Source organism: Stegostoma tigrinum, chromosome 10 (genome assembly GCF_030684315.1).
Source record: "Stegostoma tigrinum isolate sSteTig4 chromosome 10, sSteTig4.hap1, whole genome shotgun sequence".
Taxonomy (NCBI): Eukaryota; Metazoa; Chordata; class Chondrichthyes; order Orectolobiformes; family Stegostomatidae; genus Stegostoma; species Stegostoma tigrinum.
In genome coordinates, this window is record NC_081363.1 from 76544615 (window position 1) to 76561794 (window position 17180).

The following is a 17180-nucleotide window of genomic DNA, read 5'->3' on the forward strand; positions in this document are numbered from 1 at the left end:
TATGTTATATAGTGAGACCAGTTGAGTTTCTGTCAGTGGCAACCCCAAGATTTTGATAGTGGTGGATTCAGTGAAATAACACTGTTGAATGTCAAAGGGTGGTGGTTAGATTGTCTTTTATGGGAGATAGTCATTGTCAGGCATTTATGTGGCATGAGTGTTACTTGCCACTTGTCAGCCCAAACTTGGATATTTTCCAGATCTTGCTGCGTTTGAACATGGACTGCTTCAGCATTTGAAGAATCATGAATGGTGCTGAACATTGTGCAACTACAAACGTCCGCAATTCTGACCTTATGATGGAGGGGAGGTCATTGATGAAGCACCTAAAGGTGGTTGGGCCTAGGATACTACCATGACTGACTTCCAATAACCACAATCATCTTCCTATGTGCCAGGTTTGACTCTGACCAGTGGAAAGCGTGCCCCTTGATACTCATTGATTCTATTTTTGCCAAGGCTCCTAGATGTTATACTCAGTCAAACGCGGCCTTGATGTCAAGGGCTTTCACTCACATTTCACCTCTGTTATTCTGCTTTTTTGTTCATGTTTGAGCCAAGGCTGTAATGAGGTCAGGAGCTGAGTGGCCCTGCTGGAATCCAAACTGGGTGTCACTGAGCAGTTTGTTGCTGAGCAGGTGCTGCTTGATAGCACTGTTGACAACACCTTCCGTCAAGGTACTGATGATCGAGAGCAGACTCGTGGGGCAGTAATTGACCGGGTTGGATTTGTCCTGCTTTTTGCGTACAGGACATACCTGGGCAGTTTTCCACATTGTGAGTTGATGTCACTGTTGTAATTGCACTGCAAGAGTTTGGCTAGGGGAGCACAAGTTTCCATTACTATTGCTAGACTCTTGTCAGGGTCCGTAGCCTTTGCTATATCCAGTGCCTCCATCTGTTTTTTGATATCACATGGAGTGAATTGAATTGGCTGAAGACTGATATCTCAGACTGTTGATGCAGGAGACCACTGGAGGAGGCCGATATCCGGCACTTCTGAGGGTTGCTGTAAGTGCATCAGCCTTTTCTTTTGCAATGGCATGTCGGAATCTTCCATTATTGAGGATAGGGATATTTGTGAAGCCTCCTCCTCCAGTGAGTTGTTTGTCTATCACCACTCATGACTGGATTTGGCAGACATTAGATCTGATCTGTTGGTTGTGGCATCTCTTAGCTCTGACTTTCACTTGCTGCTTATACAGTTTGGCATGCATGCAGTCCTGTTTGGTAGCTTCAACTGGTTGACACCTCATTTTTAGTTGCTCCTGGCATTATATCCTGCACTGTGTATTGAACCAGGGTTGATCTCCTGGCATGATGCTAATAATTGAGTGAGGAATATGTCAAGCCACAAGGTTGCAGATTGTGCTACATACATATGAAATACATGTATGTGCTTTCGAATGGATAAAGGTTTGTGTTTACATATTTCCTTTTGCAACTCCAGGGGACCCAAAAGGGCTTTACACCCAATGATGGGTTTTTGAAGTGTAGTTGCTGTTATAATCTGTTATAGGCAGCAGCCAAATTGAGCATACCAAGGTCCGACAGGCACCAAGGGCAGGTGTCTGCATGGGTATCCTCCGGGTGCTTCAGTTTCCTCCCACAGTCCGAAGATGTGCAGGTTAGGTGGATTGGCCATGCTCAATTGCCTGTAGTGTTCAATGGATGCCTGGATTAGTGAGGTTAAAGGGGAATGGGTCTGGGCGGGATGCTCTGAGGGTCGCTGTAGACTTGTTGGGCCAAAGTGCCTGTTATCACAATATAGGGATTCTATGATATTCTATGATAAATATTGGCAAGAACACTGAGGAGAATTTTGTTTTTATGTATCTGAGAGAGTAGACGGAGTGTCACCTGACAGTAGCCATGTCAGCCCACACTGAGAATTAACATCGTCTCTTATCGGGAAACACCTTACATCCGAGTTTCCTCCTGAATCATGTGCTTATGGAGCCCTGTGTTTGTGCATTTACATCAGCTGGCCCTGTCACTGTAACTCTTGTGCTTATAATATCTGGGTGTTACTATATCTGTGATCTTCATGGCTACAGGGATGAACATTCTCTTGGAATTGAATATCAGTGGGTGATTTGTTTTCCTTCCTGCTCAGAAGCATTTTGCCCTTGACTGACATTTAACAGGGTATATTTGTAATTATTTCTGTCATGTGACTTAATTGCTGAGCAAAGTGTGCAATTCTGTTCCTGTTTGTTGCTATGTAATCCTTTCAAGTCATTATGCGTTTTAAGCTATGTACCTCTTGGCCTATTTATAACTGGGGCTGCCCCTGGCACCCAGCTGTTGTCTGCTCTCATGTTGGGAGATGTTTGGCAAGGAGGCATTATGAATTAGGCTGACTAAAATATTGACCAGGTTCCATCTCCACATACCATGGCCCCCAAAGAGTTAACAGCTTTGAGCCACGTTCCGATGCTCAGTGCCTTTCTTATTTGGGTCATATCTTTCAAAAAACAAACAGGTGGCTTCCTGGCCTGCGAGAAGGAGCTTCTTACTTCAACGCCATCCCAATAAACAATGAACATCTGTCTCCCTTGCAGCTGTTATCATCTCATACCCGCTCCGTGGGAACTCCTCCCAATAGTCCAACTCTTTGGCAATCTGCCTTCAGACCCCGTGACACTGAGCTGGCTCCACTTTAATCCAAGCGACTGGCCTTGTACTGTTTCACCATGGTCCTCTCAGTAGTCCTGCCTCACCGCTGAGCTGGAAGGTCATTTGTGCGGGGCCCAGACCCACAGGCTTAAACCCGGCTGGAGATCCGAGTGAGCAAGTGCTGTAGAGAATATTGTATTTACAGCTGAGACTCTGCCCTCCCCAAGGTGGATGTAAAATGTCCTGTGTTGGTGCCATTCATAAAATAGCAGAGTTCTCCCTCTTGCCCTGGCCAATATTTATCCTTTGTTCAACCTCTCATCACAGAATCATTAATAAATTGCTGTTTGTGGGACCTTGCTCTACACTAACTGGCTACCACTTTCCCTGCGTTACAACGGTGGCTATAACACTGAAATGCCAGCTGTGAAGCACTTTGAAACGCTCCAAGGTCTCGAGAGGCGCTACATAAGTGCAGCAAACTTTTCATTGATGAAAGAGGCATTTCCCTGTCTCTCAAGTGACATAGCCAAGTCTGCAATGACCTCATTATCATCCAGAAGCCTGTCCCGCTCAAGCAATGCATGTGATAATCAGAAACTGCTGGAAAGCGCTGGATAGATCAAACAGCATCTGCTGAATGAGAAACACAGTTAATATTAAAGATTTTCGCCATCTGTGATCAAATACAAATCCGAGAAAAATGAGATTACATACATAAAATTAAAAATGATTTATGGTATGGCCAGGCTGTAACACTGTTTGTGCTCTATTTTAGCTCCTCCCATCCTGTTGCTTCTAAATCTACCATCATAACCGTCACGTCTCTTCTCCATCAACCTTGTCAAATTTCTACTCTAAATATATCAATCATTCCCTGTGATACTGAGTTCTCCCCATTGTTTGGCTAAACAGGTTTCTTTCATCAGCTATCTCCAGACTCGCGGAAGTCAGTCATCCGCACTCCTGACTAATAGCTGGTAATAATATAGTTGAAATTTGGCTAGAATCTAAATGGCTAGACATTTGGTTAGAATGCACCTAAACAAAGCACAGGTTTGTGGTATAATATACACAAGGTAGCAAGAAGTCTACCTTTGAGTAACAGAAACCCTGTACAGTTACTAATTGAGTTAACTTGTGCCTTGAATAAACATTTAACAGTTACACAGTGATTAATCCCCACACTGTTTAAATAAAAGCAGGAAGCTTGTACAATTGCAATGCAAGTAGTGGCCAGGATTTTGTAACAGAAATGCTGCAGAAGCCATCACTACTCATCATTGTTATGAAGTAAATGCAGTAGTAATTCCCATTGTCTGAACATGTGCAGCTAAACAAGGGACTTGCTACCAAATGGCTCTGTGACTCAGGTTTCAGACCTTACACCTACACTCACTTCCATTGATGGCATGCAGTTGGACTACTTATCCACTGGGCACCCACTGAACGTAGCAGAAAAAGTAAGGACTGTGCTTCTGGGTGTGTGGTGTCTGTTGGATGTTCCTTATTCTGAACAACAATGCTCTCCTTCTGACCATCATCCTGCTTTTGTAGATAACAAAGGGTGGAGCTGGATGAACACAGCAGGCCAAGCAGCATCTCAGGAGCTCCTGAGATGCTGCTTGGCCTGCTGTGTTCATCCAGCTCCACACTTTGTTATCTTGGATTCTCCAGCATCTGCAGTTTCCATTATCCTGCTTTTGTAATTTAGTTACCCATTCCCTTAACTCTTTGTATATTTTATTCAGCCATAAGGCACACATGTACATCATTGGCCAACTTACCCCAGACTCCTTCAGCTTAATTTTGCCTTTCTGAACTACTTTAGAATGCCAATCAATGATACTCTCTTTAATCTCTGATGTGCTTTTCTTTCTCTGATCCTCAGAATACTGATCAGCTCTGACCTGCCTACTTTCTCTGTCAGCCATTCCCAGTAATACACCAATACTGTTGATACTCATGTATTTCATTAGGAATCTCTTCGTTCATGTATGACTAAGACTATTACCTTTCAAGCTGAATAGTGATCCTAATCCTGGAGCCAATGTTACATTTTGGCAGTGGAGTCACCGTTTTTCAAAAGAAGGGATCACAGGCGATTACAAAGAAGCTTTTGAAGGAACAATATCTTTGAAATGATATATAGGCTAAATAGACAAGGAAAGGCATATAACTAGTGAGTATGCGAGTTTTTTTCTCTAGTCCCAGATTGGATGGGGGAAGCGGTGGATACTGAACTCCATGGCTGGGGAAGAGGTCTCTTCAGATCCATTTATTGGGTCTTGGCTCAGAAAAAATGATGAACAAAGCTGATCTCTGAAGCTGGACATTGCAGTCTCTTCTTTTCTCATGACTCCTGACCAAATGTAAGTGTTAAGCCAAAGCCAGGCTGAATCATTTCATCCAGCGCTCCTCTGTTCCAAGCTTTCTTGATTAACCGACATGTTAGATAAGAACCAGTATTGGTCCACCTCAAGAGACACTTTCTTGTCCAGAATGATCTTTTCTTCTCAAGGCTGCATTTATGTGAAGATGGCTTCTGAAGAATGGTTAACGGACTCAAAATGTTAACACAGCATTTCTCTCCACAAATGATGCCAGACCTGCTGTGTTTCTTGAGTAATTTCTGTTTTTGGTTCTGCATTTATATACCTTGATTCTGGGTGCCTTATGTAAATTACGTATTCAGTTGTGCATTACTAAGGGACAGGTTTTTAAAGTAATCCCTCAATTCCATCAGGACCGTGAAGTTATTTTGTGGCTCATTGCTTGCTAGGTCATGCCATTTTGCTTTGGCTGTGACCGCTGATTTACATGTGGGTCATGAGAACTCCCCTTATCAGGTATAAGAAGGTCTTGTTTTAGAGCCTGTCCTTGGCAGAGATAACAACCTACATTATTGTGTGTTTGTCAACTCAGAAAGTATGCTTCCTGAGAGTGGGAGAGAGAAACCTATTCCTTTGATATTCAATAAATTTCTTAACATTTTCCAAGCTTAATGGACAGTGATTTATTACTGGGATTTTTTTTGGCTTTAATCATTGAAAGTGGCAGAAAAGACTGAGAAAGTGACAATTAAAGGTTACAGGATCCTGAGCTTGATAATTGGAAACAGAGAGTACTTAAACAAGGACGTTATTGTGAACATATCAGAGAACATCAGTTCAGCTTCAGCTGGACTATTATACCCAATTCCGAGCTCCACAGCTGAGCAAGGCTCTGAAGGTATTGCCGATAGTGTATGACTCCATATGGGCTTTCGAGACTTCTGTTAGGTGGATGGGTTGGTGAAGTTTGAGGGGTAATTTGATTGAGATGTGCCAACTCATGAAGTTTTTGGACAGAGTACTGTCCCACTGAGTGGAAACATTGAGAACCAGACGATGTTAATCCAAGGAGCTTTACAAAATAACGTGGGGGAAACACAAGAAAGAAGGTTTACACAGCGATTGGCTCAGATCTGGAATGCAGTGTTTTGAGATTGAGATAGAGATGGGCCTTTAGAAAGGAATTGGATAATTATCTGAAGACAAAGAAATTATAAGGATAGGTGAGAATGTGCTGAATAGGTCTTGTAGAAAGTCAACAGGTAGACAGAAGTTACATATGGTTTCCTGCACTGTACCCAGTCTATTTCGATCCTACTTCTTACTCACTGGAGGTGGAGAAAAGGAGTGCAGTGAATCTACTTCAAGGGATTTGTGGACATTTAAACATTTTAATGAGGATAACATTGGAGATATTTTCTAATCAACCTGCTCAGAGATGTTACTACCCACTGCTGGCACAGTGGGACTTGAACCCAGGTCTCCTACTTTAGAGATCAGGTCACTGCCACTGTGAAACAGGAGCACCAATGAGGCTAGCTTTACTTTTTCTCTTTCTTTTCTTCATCTTCACTATTCAGCAACGCTATTACACCCCTCTGGATTTTTTAATTTATTTACGAGCATCAAATCACCCCAGTTACTAATTAATGTAACAATTTACAAGACAATGAGGCAGTGCAACAGTAACAGATGCAGGGGAGGGTAGAGAAAGAGAGAGAGAGCTAAATTAGAGTGGTGTCGGAGGAGAAAGCAAAGCAGTCTAACCCCTGCATTGACTGCCTCTCACTAAAGTCATTGACAGTATTGGTCCATACTCCCTTCTCCAAAGATACTCAGGCACCAACATAACCGCAGAGTTAAAATATGGAAGATGTACCTGTAGAGCTGTACAAAGCCTTTGTCAAGCCACTTGTAGATACTTTATTTAACCCATACAGATGTGTTGTGACACTGGTCCAGAGCAGGTGGGACATGAACACAAATACAGGGTCACTACAACTCAGCCACTGAAGATCCAATGAGACTAGCTTAAATACTTTAGATTTATTCCTTAGCAGCTAGAGAATCAGGCCTGAGGAAAGCCCTGAGTGGAGGGTGTGTGGTTTTACAGCACAGTTTGTGGGCCTGGACCAGTACAGTTTCTTTTTCGCGGTCTCCAAGCTATGTTTTGCCTCCTCCAGGGCTTTCATGGCTCAGTGTGGGCCCTTTGCTCTGATTGCTGGAGGACCCACTCTATTAGTTGCCCTCCTCATGCAAACACTACCAGAACCATATAGAGGTCAGCAAGAAAGACCTCGAAATATCGCTGAGGAAAGGTCACCGGACCCGAAACATTAAGTCTTACTTCAATTCACAAATGCTGCTTCACCTGCTGAGCTTTTCCAGCCGATTTCTGTTTTTGCTCCCGAAATATTGCATGTTGCCACTCAAATGCTCATAAGAAGTCAGTGTAATGCTGCAAACCACAAGATCCAGGCCAATATTTGGCAAATAAACAGAAGGTCTTTGAATAATATATTTTTACAAAGCCTTCACTCGCAGCATGGAAAACTTAAGAACTTGATTGAGCTGTCACAAGGCTTGCTCACCCAAAGGATTCCCATTCCTGGTTTTGATGTCCCCTGGCCTGAAAGAAAAATCTTGCGTTTATATAGCACCTCTCACAATGTCCGCCAACTAAGTCCACTTGGAGTGTCGGGAAAATGGCAGCCGTTTAAAGCACAGCAAGCTCCCATAAGCAGCAATGTGACCTGGACGGCTGAGTCTCGTCTGGTGATGTTGGTTGAGGGACCAATATTGGCGAGGGCACCAGACAGCTCTTTGAACTAGTGCTTTGAGATTCACTGTCAGGATAGATAAGGGTCTCAGTTTTAACATCTTGTCTGAAAGGTGAAAGCCACAAACAATGTGCCGGTTACCTGAATGATGTAATTACTCTCTTACCCTGGGCTCTTTTCCCTTTGCAGGAATGGAGTGAGAACCTTGCCCGACTGGCACAGCTGAGGGCAGGCAGCTGCCGCAGGAATGAGCAGGAACGGTGGGCTCAGAGAGAAGCACAAGAAGAAGGTGAAGAAGGGGAGATTGGCTGGAATTATCACTCCTCACCGGCAGGGACCTTGTCTGTCTCCGAGGTTGTTGACCTGTGGTTTCGGGAGGCTCAGAATTATCACTACCACACGGGTCAGTGCAAGTACAACGCTTCCTGCCACCATTACACTCAGGTCAGTATGCCCAAGCTGAGCAAACTGGCTGCACGGATGCCAGGCCATATAATCACCACATGTTTTACTGTCCATCTTAAGTTAATCAGCTGATTCTGAAAGAAATAAATCTCTGCCCTTTGAAACTCTACAGGTGCATAAGTGTAACCCAACTGGTTTAGCACTGAGTGTGCTCTTATGTACCACAATTCCCTGTTCTGTGCCAATCACCAGCCTGGGTTATGTCCTACCTTACCTCATGCCATACCCTGTTTTCTAGGGAGCCACTTGGTGAAAAATAAGATTGGAAGCTAATCTCTTTCTGTACGTACTTACAGAGTTGCACATTGTGAGCCTACACCTCTCAATACAAACAATCACAGGTTTTCCTCTTCAATTAACCAGTTCAGAGATGTTGTGACACAGCCCTACAGCAGTTGGGGCCTGAATCCATGCCTCCTTGTTCTGATGCAGGGACGCTATCAGAGCCTTTTTTTAGAAGGCAGGTGCAGAGTGGTACAAAAACAGAAGCTGCTGGAAAAGCTCAGCAGGTCTGACAGTGTCTGTGAAGAAAAAACTCAGAGTTAACATTTTGGATCCGGTTCTGACGAAGGGTCACTGGCTCCAAAACGTTAACTCTAATTTTTTTTCTTCACAGATGCTGCCAGACCTGCTTAGCTTTTCTAGCTACTTCTGTTTTTGTTCCTGGTTTACAGCATCTGTAGTTGTTTTTTGGTTATTTATTGAGTGCGGAGAGGTGATGTGAGCATCCTCTGCTGGAAGCAACAATTTACTGCAGTGAGTATTCCCAAGCAGTCTCCACATCCAACTGCTAAACAGCCATTCATCTACTTAGCTCTCCACACGTGTCCATTTAAAAGAGCACAAGTGAATGCCCAAACCAACTCCTGCCACTGGCATATAACTAAATGTAATTAACACACTGTTCTGTGCTAATCCTCCCTTGTCATTTCCTCTGCCCCTTCCCTGTGCCATTCTCTGTGTGTTCTGTCCTGCCCTGTGTTCTTCACCCTCTGCTCTGCCTCTAAGTTGTGCTCAATCCCAGTTACAGATGGCAGTCTAGAATCCAGCTCATGGAAGACATGTGAAAGGAGGAGGAGGTGGAGGAGGAGAGGACCTTAACGTTTTTGAATTTATTTCTTTTCAACAGCTTGTTTGGGCAACCACCAGCAAAGTCGGGTGTGGGAAACATATTTGTTTTCAGAATGGAGAATGGACGGAGATTGTTATCTGTGCTTATTTGCCAGGGTAAGACCCTATTAATGGTACAGTTATCGTACTCTAGTCAGGCATGTTCTACAAATTGAAATCACATAGGTTCCTCACTACAATGGCCCATCTGCCTGTTGGGTGTCTGAAAAGTCCTTCTTGCTGAAACTGCACATTTCCAAAATAGAGTGGACTCTTCATTACCCAATTCTATTCATTCTATTGTATCATTCTTGGCCTTTCTTCTACCTCCGATACTTAAATAACTAAACAAGATTTCAATTTTATTTTCAAAATACAGTCTGTTTACAGTTTACTCTATCTCCTTTTTATTGTGTCCCCAGTTTTGTTGACATCTTAAAGTTTTTTTTGTTAAAAGTGATGAGATGTCAAAGGTCCTGAATGTGGCTTAGCCTTTGACTTAGAAGATGTTATGATGACCAATTTTAACACTGAAGTATTTAAGACAGCTTTTTCTTTTAATTCAAAAATATGTTGTGTTTAAAAGGAAGACTGCACATTTAAATTCAGCGACTGGCAAAATCCTGAATGAAGTTAACCGAATGTCACACTTGTAAATTGCCAGGGGGACTTCAAACAATGAGGGACAGAACAAGAAGAAATAATGAGAGGATTGACTTTCTCCCCTCTCTTTGCAGGAAATCAAGCCTTGTTTTAACATCCAGGAGTATACAAAATGGGTTAAAAAGCCAGTTTCAATACTACTAGAGTGGACTAGTGGGACTAAACATGACTGTGCGTACTAGGCTGGGCTCAAGCATTAGTTATCCAAGAACTATCTCCTAGCTATCCTCTTGTTACAAGTAAAGACTCTCTTGGTAAAGGAACTCTTAGCACTACAAACTGGTTAAAAAGAACAGGAGACAGCAAAAGAATGACATCGTCAATGCTAGAGTTCAGTCAGGACTACAGAATCTCAACCAATCTGCAAAACCAAGTACCATGAGACCAATTAAAGATAACAAAGCTTGAAGCTGGATGAACACAGCAGGCTCAGCAGCATCTCAGGAGCACAAAAGCTGATGTTTCGGGCCTAGACCCTTCATCAGAGAGGGGGATGGGGAGAGGGTTCTGGAATAAATAGGGAGAGAGGGGGAGGCGGACCAAAGATGGAGAGAAAACAAGATAGGTGGAGAGGAGAGTATAGGTGGGGAGGTAGGGAGGGGTTAGGTCAGTCCAGGGAGGACGGACAGGCCAAGGAGGCGGGATGAGGTAGTAGATAGGAAATGGAGGTGCGGCTTGAGGTGGGAGGAAGGGATGGGTGAGAGGAAGAGCAGGTTAGGGAGGCAGAGACAGGCTGGGCTCGTTTTGGGATGCAGTGGGGGGAGGGGAAGAACTGGGCTGGTTTTGGGATGCAGTGGGGGAAGGGGGGATTTTGAAGTTTGTGAAGTCCACATTGATACCATTGGGCTGCAGGGTTCCCAAGCAGAATATGAGTTGCTGTTCCTGCAACCTTCGGGTGGCATCATTGTGGCACTGCAGGAGGCCCATGATGGACATGTCGTCTGAGGAATGGGAGGGGGAGTTAAAATGGTTCGCGACTGGGAGGTGCAGTTGTTTATTGCGAATCTCCCCTTCCCTCACTGCATCCCAAAACCAGCCCAGTTCTTCCCCTCCCCCCACTGCATCCCAAAACGAGCCCAGCCTGTCTCCGCTTCCCTAACCTGTTCTTCCTCTCACCCATCCCTTCCTCCCACCTCAAGTCGCACCTCCATTTCCTACCTACTACCTCATCCCGCCTCCTTGACCTGTCCATCCTCCCTGGACTGACCTATCCCCTCCCTATCTCCCCACCTATACTTTCCTCTCCATCTATCTTCTTTTCTCTCCATCTTCGGTCCGCCTCCCCCTCTCTCCCTATTTATTCCAGAACCCTCTCCCCATTCCCATCTCTGATGAAGGGTTTAGGCCCAAAACATCAGCTTTTGCGCTCCTGAGATGCTGCTTGGCCTGCTGTGTTCATCCAGCTTCACACTTTGTTATCTTGGATTCTCCAGCATCTGCAGTTCCCATTATCACCATGAGACCAATTATTCACCAACTAATGTCAATGCTCTTGGTCACCTATACTGCACCAGCCATAATGCTTTTCTATCTGCTCTGCGTGAACAATTCAGAAACTGATCAGTATATCTTTTCTTTTAGCTATTTCTTTTGGACAGCCCTCTTATTTCAAACCTAATGTGCTGCATTAGCAATTTTTCTTCGTGTTTCATAATTAATGAAATCATATTTCTTGTTATTTCAGGAAAACTGAGTTAAATTAGTTCCTTTAAAGCATAAATTCATTTCAGAAAGTGGTGCAGGCTGGTACAATTACAACATTTAACAGGATGAGTATATGAATAGGAAAGGTTTGGAGGGATATGGCCAAATGCTGGCAAATAAGACTAGATTAATTTAGGGTTTATAGCTGGCATGGATGAGTTGGACCAAAGGGTCTGTTTCCGTGCTGTGTGACTCTATGACTATGACTCTATGGTGAGGGAGAAAGGTACCAACATGGCGAGGGATATTTTTTAATGCAACCAATTGAGGAGGTGGGTGAATAAAGAAGGGGAGCCAGTTCAGGGTTCCTCATCTAGGGTTCCTCATCTAGCGCTGTAATCAATTAGAGAACCTTGCCCGAAGTCTGGTCATAACAAACCGGGGTCTCTTCAATCATTTTGGGTGGTCCAGGAAATGGCTGATGAAATTCAACGTGAACAAATGTGAGGTTTTGCACTTTGGAAAAAAGAATACAGGCATGGACTATTTTCTAAACGGTGAGAAAATTCGTAAACCAAAAGTACAAAGGGATCTGGGAGTGTTGGTCTAGGATTCTCTAAAAGTTAACTTGCAGGTAGCGTCCGTGATTAAGAAAGCGAATGTAATGTTGTCGTTTATCTCAAGGGGGTTGGAATATAAAAGCAGTGATGTGCTTCTGAGGCTTTATAAAGCTCTAGTTAGGCCCCATTTAGAATACTGTGTCCAATTTTGGGCCCCACACCTCAGGAAGGACATACTAGCGCTGGGGCATGTCCAGCGGAGATTCACACGGATGATCCCTGGAATGGTAGGTTTAACTTATGATGAACTGCTAAGGATCCTAGGATTGTATTCACTAGAGTTTAGAAGGTTGAGGGGAGATCTAATAGAAACTTACAAGATAATGTATGGTTTAGAAAGGGTGGACGCTGGGAAGTTGTTTCTGTTAGGCGGGGTGACTAGGACCTGTGGGCACAGCCTTAAAATTAGACGGGGTAACTTTAAAACGGAAATGAGGAGATATTTCTTCAGCTAGAAAGTGGTGGGCCTGTGGAATTCATTGTCACAGAGTGCAGTGGAGTTCGGGACGTTAAGTGTCTTCAAGGCAGAGATCGATAAATTCTTGATCTCACAAGGAATCAAGGGCTACGGGGAGAGTGCAGGGGAGTGGAGTTGAAATGCCCATCAGCCATGATTAAATGGCAGAGTGGATTTGATGGGCCAAATGGCCTTACTTCCACTCCTATGTCTTATGGTCTTATGGTCTTATTTGGTTGCAACAATGTTATTGGCTTGCTTGCCAATCTGACTGGTTATTGTACAGACGTTTTGTCACCATGCTACATAGCATCATCAGTGCAGCCTCCGATGAAGCAACGTTGTTCTACTCCATTTGGTATTTATGAGACTTGGCCTGTTAAGTTGGGTTGTGTCATTTCCAGTTCTGTTCTGCATGGGTTTGTAGTTGGCGAGCAAGCGAACGACCTCATCCACAAACTGAGCTATAATTCTTTGCAAGAAGGTTGTAACAAGTTGGGGTCTCATCTAGAATTTGAACCTAGAATTAGAGCAGGTAAATTTTCATTTTGGAAAGAAACTGCAAAGACTTTCATGGATTTGTTTTTCTATGGTACAGAAGTGACTTCATTGGATGGCACAGTGTTTCCAGCAGGTTTAAACATTCTGTCCCTCACATAGCTAAAAGAGTAAGCATAGCACATACAATTAGAATTTTGCCTAAGGCATGAAAACCCCAAAATTTTAAAAGGAAAGGTTAACGGGCGGAAGCTGAGAAAGATGAAATAGAAGGGCTGGTGGTAGAGTGGGTTCATTAATTACTAACCACAAGAATAAATACTAACTGAACACATAGGCACCAGATTAGAGACAAAAGGTAAATCCAAAAGATACAAGATTTTTTTTGAAAAGAGAAACAGATAAACAGGTCAGTTTCTGAATGGTTTATGCAGAGCAGATGGTTGCTAATTCAAGAAATTCTGGTCAGATTGGCTCCTTTCAAAGCATAAGTTACTTGGTTGTGGAAGAAAGGTATTTTTTTAATTAACCTTTTTAACCAAAAAGGGAGTCAGTGAATAAAGAAGAGGAGATAGTTCATTCCTGCTCGTCCAGGAGCTAAACAGTTTCAGGTATTCCATTTGGAACTGTGCAGAATTTGGGGAACTTCACCTAGGATCTGGTTGAACAAAGAATAAGTCCCAATTCCAAATGCTTGAATGCAAATCCTGAGAAGAAAGAAAATGAAGCTTCAAAATGCATGACTTCCTCCCACGCACCTTCCCTTTTCCTTCTGGAATGTCTGAGTTGGTATGTGAGCAGCAATTCCTTCATTCTCTACCAGGTCACTACCCAACTGCATGAGATTTTCAGGCGCTTCATAGACAGTTCCTGCATTCCTTTCTGTTCATGCCTGGCTTTACTTAGAAAATTATTAATAATCTCAGAAAGGAAATAAGAACTGGAACTAGGTGATTCAACATGATTCCGATTTTCCTTGTACTTTAATTTCTAGATAATGGTGAGTCTCTGCGACCTCTGATCATATAACAGAGTTTGTAGATTCTGCACACTAGGGAGCACTATTGATACCCCAACTTAGTACACTGTGGTGGTAAAGAGGTCAGATTGAAGAGATGGTATTCTTCCCAAAGGCAGTAGAAATAGGAGTGGACCAAATGCATCCATGTTGCCACCGTGTAAAAGGACCATTGCAACCGAGCTGTGAGCTACTGGTCCAGTGCGTTGAGTGCAGCTTCACCTCTTGCCTCAGTTTCAGTTTTGCATTGCTGAGATCAGTGCAATGATCTGGATCCACGGGGTCCTTCTCATGTCACATTGTTTGCATTTCAGAGGGAACTGGGAAATCAATGGAAGAACCATCATTCCCTATAAGGAAGGGGCATCATGCTCTCTCTGCACCTCTCGCATGTCAGGCTGTTTTAAATCCTGGGACCACCATGGTGGACTGTGTGGTGAGTAGCTGCAATGAGTCAGTGACCTTGTTATATACCATACCATTGACACTTTGTATAACAATCTTCATTATGACAAATCTCTCTGTAAAGGCTTTGCATTACCCAACCAAGGATTGGCATCAAATCTACCATTACAAACCTACTAGTATAGATTTTTTCTTGGCTTAGGCTTGTTAAATGCAATGTGATAGAATAGTGGATGATAGCTTAAGAAACACAACAGTCAATGTGTTCAAAATATTTGTTAAAAATGAACTGATGCCATTCAACTGGGTATCTTGATGAGATAAGTTTCTTTAAAAATACTCAGGAAGTGAGTACACAGCTAGACTAACACAGGAACCAACCTGTGTTGGTTTTAGTTGGGTTAAAACCCCAGAAAGAAGGTTGGAAGTTTTAAAATCTTGACTTACTTCGACAGGGTGTTTTGTGTTCATGATTTGATTGACAATTTAAATAGATGATCAAAGGATTAGAAAACACACAAAATATTTTGTTCTTGCCAACAACAGCAATAATTTCTCGGTCTGCCTACAATTAAAAGTCTTCATTCAACATTCCATAAACTTGAAGTCTTCACTCATCACTCAGTAAATGTAAAGGGTCAGATTTTCACAGAGTGAGGAAATACCCATAGACCATTAAGTATAGTAGACAGGGCCCAGGTACTGACATTGCACACATTTCTGATCCATTCAGCTTTTGGCAGGAACTGGGCAAGTGTGATTCACTCAGCAGGGTCATTTGAACTCAGTGCTGAGGGGTGTTACCTTGTAGTGTGGAGGTCACAAATTAATGCAGTAGAAACAAACACTTCTGAAGAACTGATAAAGCCTACATAGTCCTGAAATATTTTAAATTCCCTGTTCTTTAAACTTAAGAGAAAAGGCCGTAGCTGTCAAAGTTATTTTTTTTTAAAACCTCTGCTTAACTACTTTAATGACTGGCTCGGCTGTAAAAAGTGTAACATCTGATTGTACAGTTATATTAAAGATGTTTGTTGATTTATCCCCAGGGATATTGTTATGTCATTGTGCTAAGTTTCAAAATATTCAGTTATTTCGACAGTGTTCGAAGTTCATAATTTGATTGATAGTTTAAATAGACTATGAAAGGATTAGCCATCTTTGGTGTGGGTCTGAATAGATTTTTTTTAAGAAATTAACCTGTTAAGGATGTTTAATAGCTTTAATGTGTTATATAAGTTTGAGTCCTTTTTAGTACCAAGTGTGTGGAAGTATTAGGAATTTTAGAATATTTTTTCATCTCCATATTGCTCCTGAGATCAGTCAATGGTGCGATCTGATTAAATGGCTAAGGAAGTGATGTGGGTGGAACGGAGGACAATGTGGAATGGTTGTAGGGCATGAATTGACATTGAGTTGGAATGGAGAGTATGAGGTCATGAAGGGGTGAGAACTTGAGGACCTAACAAGGTCTAAGACAATTGGAGCAATTTCTCAGAGAGCAGAGGCAGGTCTTCTAGCTAGCTTATTTCAGAATTAGCCTCATCCCCACAGACACCCACTCTCTGCTTCGGGGGTCAATGAGTCTGACTTGATCCAAATGAAACGTGTACATTTTGGGTTACTTTTGACCAAGATGAGCGTGGCATGTTGGGAATTTGCTTGACATAACTACCCACCTCAGTAGGCAAATTCACTCAAAGTTTCCATCCTCAGGCATGACATTTTCACCCGTTACACCAACATTTTTACACCAGGAGATATCCCATTTAATGTCACTTGCGTATTTAATCAGTTAGAGCAGTGTGGCAGGAGGTTAGTAAATGTGAATGGAGCTCCCTGGTTTGACTGTCCCAGTGGTGGAAGCTAAGAAATGCTACAGCAGGTGACTCCTTGATTTTCCATCCTCTACCAACTGCAATCCACCAGAGCTCTCCAACCTAATGCCTGAGAAATATCTATTTATCTCATCTCTCCTCAGAATCTCCTTGTATAGGTGACTTAAAATGTCAGCCAAAAGTCAACGAGAGGACTTCCTGAATCAGACCATTGTGGGTGAGCATCACCTCACTAAAGTCCTACAGTCCAACAGATGCTTCCTTTGAATATGAATTAAAGTTGCAAAGGTTCCTATGAGCCAATTGACAAAGAGCAAGGGATGGCTCCCCAGCAGCCAATCAATTTTTATCCCTCAACCACTAAAACAGACCGTCAAGTTATTGGCACCCTTCTACTTTTGGGATTTTGCTGACCGCTGGCACTGTATCAATCCAAGTCTTTCCTTCCAGAGGTCCCCAGAAATCCGTGTCGGATGAGCTGCAGTAACAGAGGCCGGCTGAATGTGAGCTCATGTCGATGTGAGTGTTTGCCAGGGTTCACTGGGAGATACTGCCAAGGTATGTACAAGGGATGAGGAGCTGGGGGCTCATTGCCCACTACGGCCTATGAAGTTTATTCTGACCGCTTTCTTCCCATCTTTAAAGGAAGAAGGAAAGACTCAAGGCATCTGGCAGCCAATGAAGAGTAAAATGGGGTCACTTACATAATGTAGGAAACATAACAAACAAT

General features: G+C 43.0%; 1 protein-coding gene across 2 annotated transcripts in view; it reads left to right on the forward strand.

The window, feature by feature from the left end:
• The window catches only part of LOC125455945 (C-type lectin domain family 18 member A-like), a 46290-nt gene that overhangs the window by 14485 nt on the left and 14625 nt on the right, over positions 1–17180 (forward strand). Inside the window, exons 3-6 of one of the 2 annotated variants that reach the window (XM_048538530.2) lie at positions 7922–8176; positions 9327–9424; positions 14522–14643; positions 16901–17008. In XM_048538530.2, the coding sequence (XP_048394487.2) occupies positions 7922–8176; positions 9327–9424; positions 14522–14643; positions 16901–17008 (583 nt within the window). The remainder of the gene's footprint in view (positions 1–7921; positions 8177–9326; positions 9425–14521; positions 14644–16900; positions 17009–17180) is intronic. The other variant, XM_048538531.2, reaches the window with a different exon arrangement.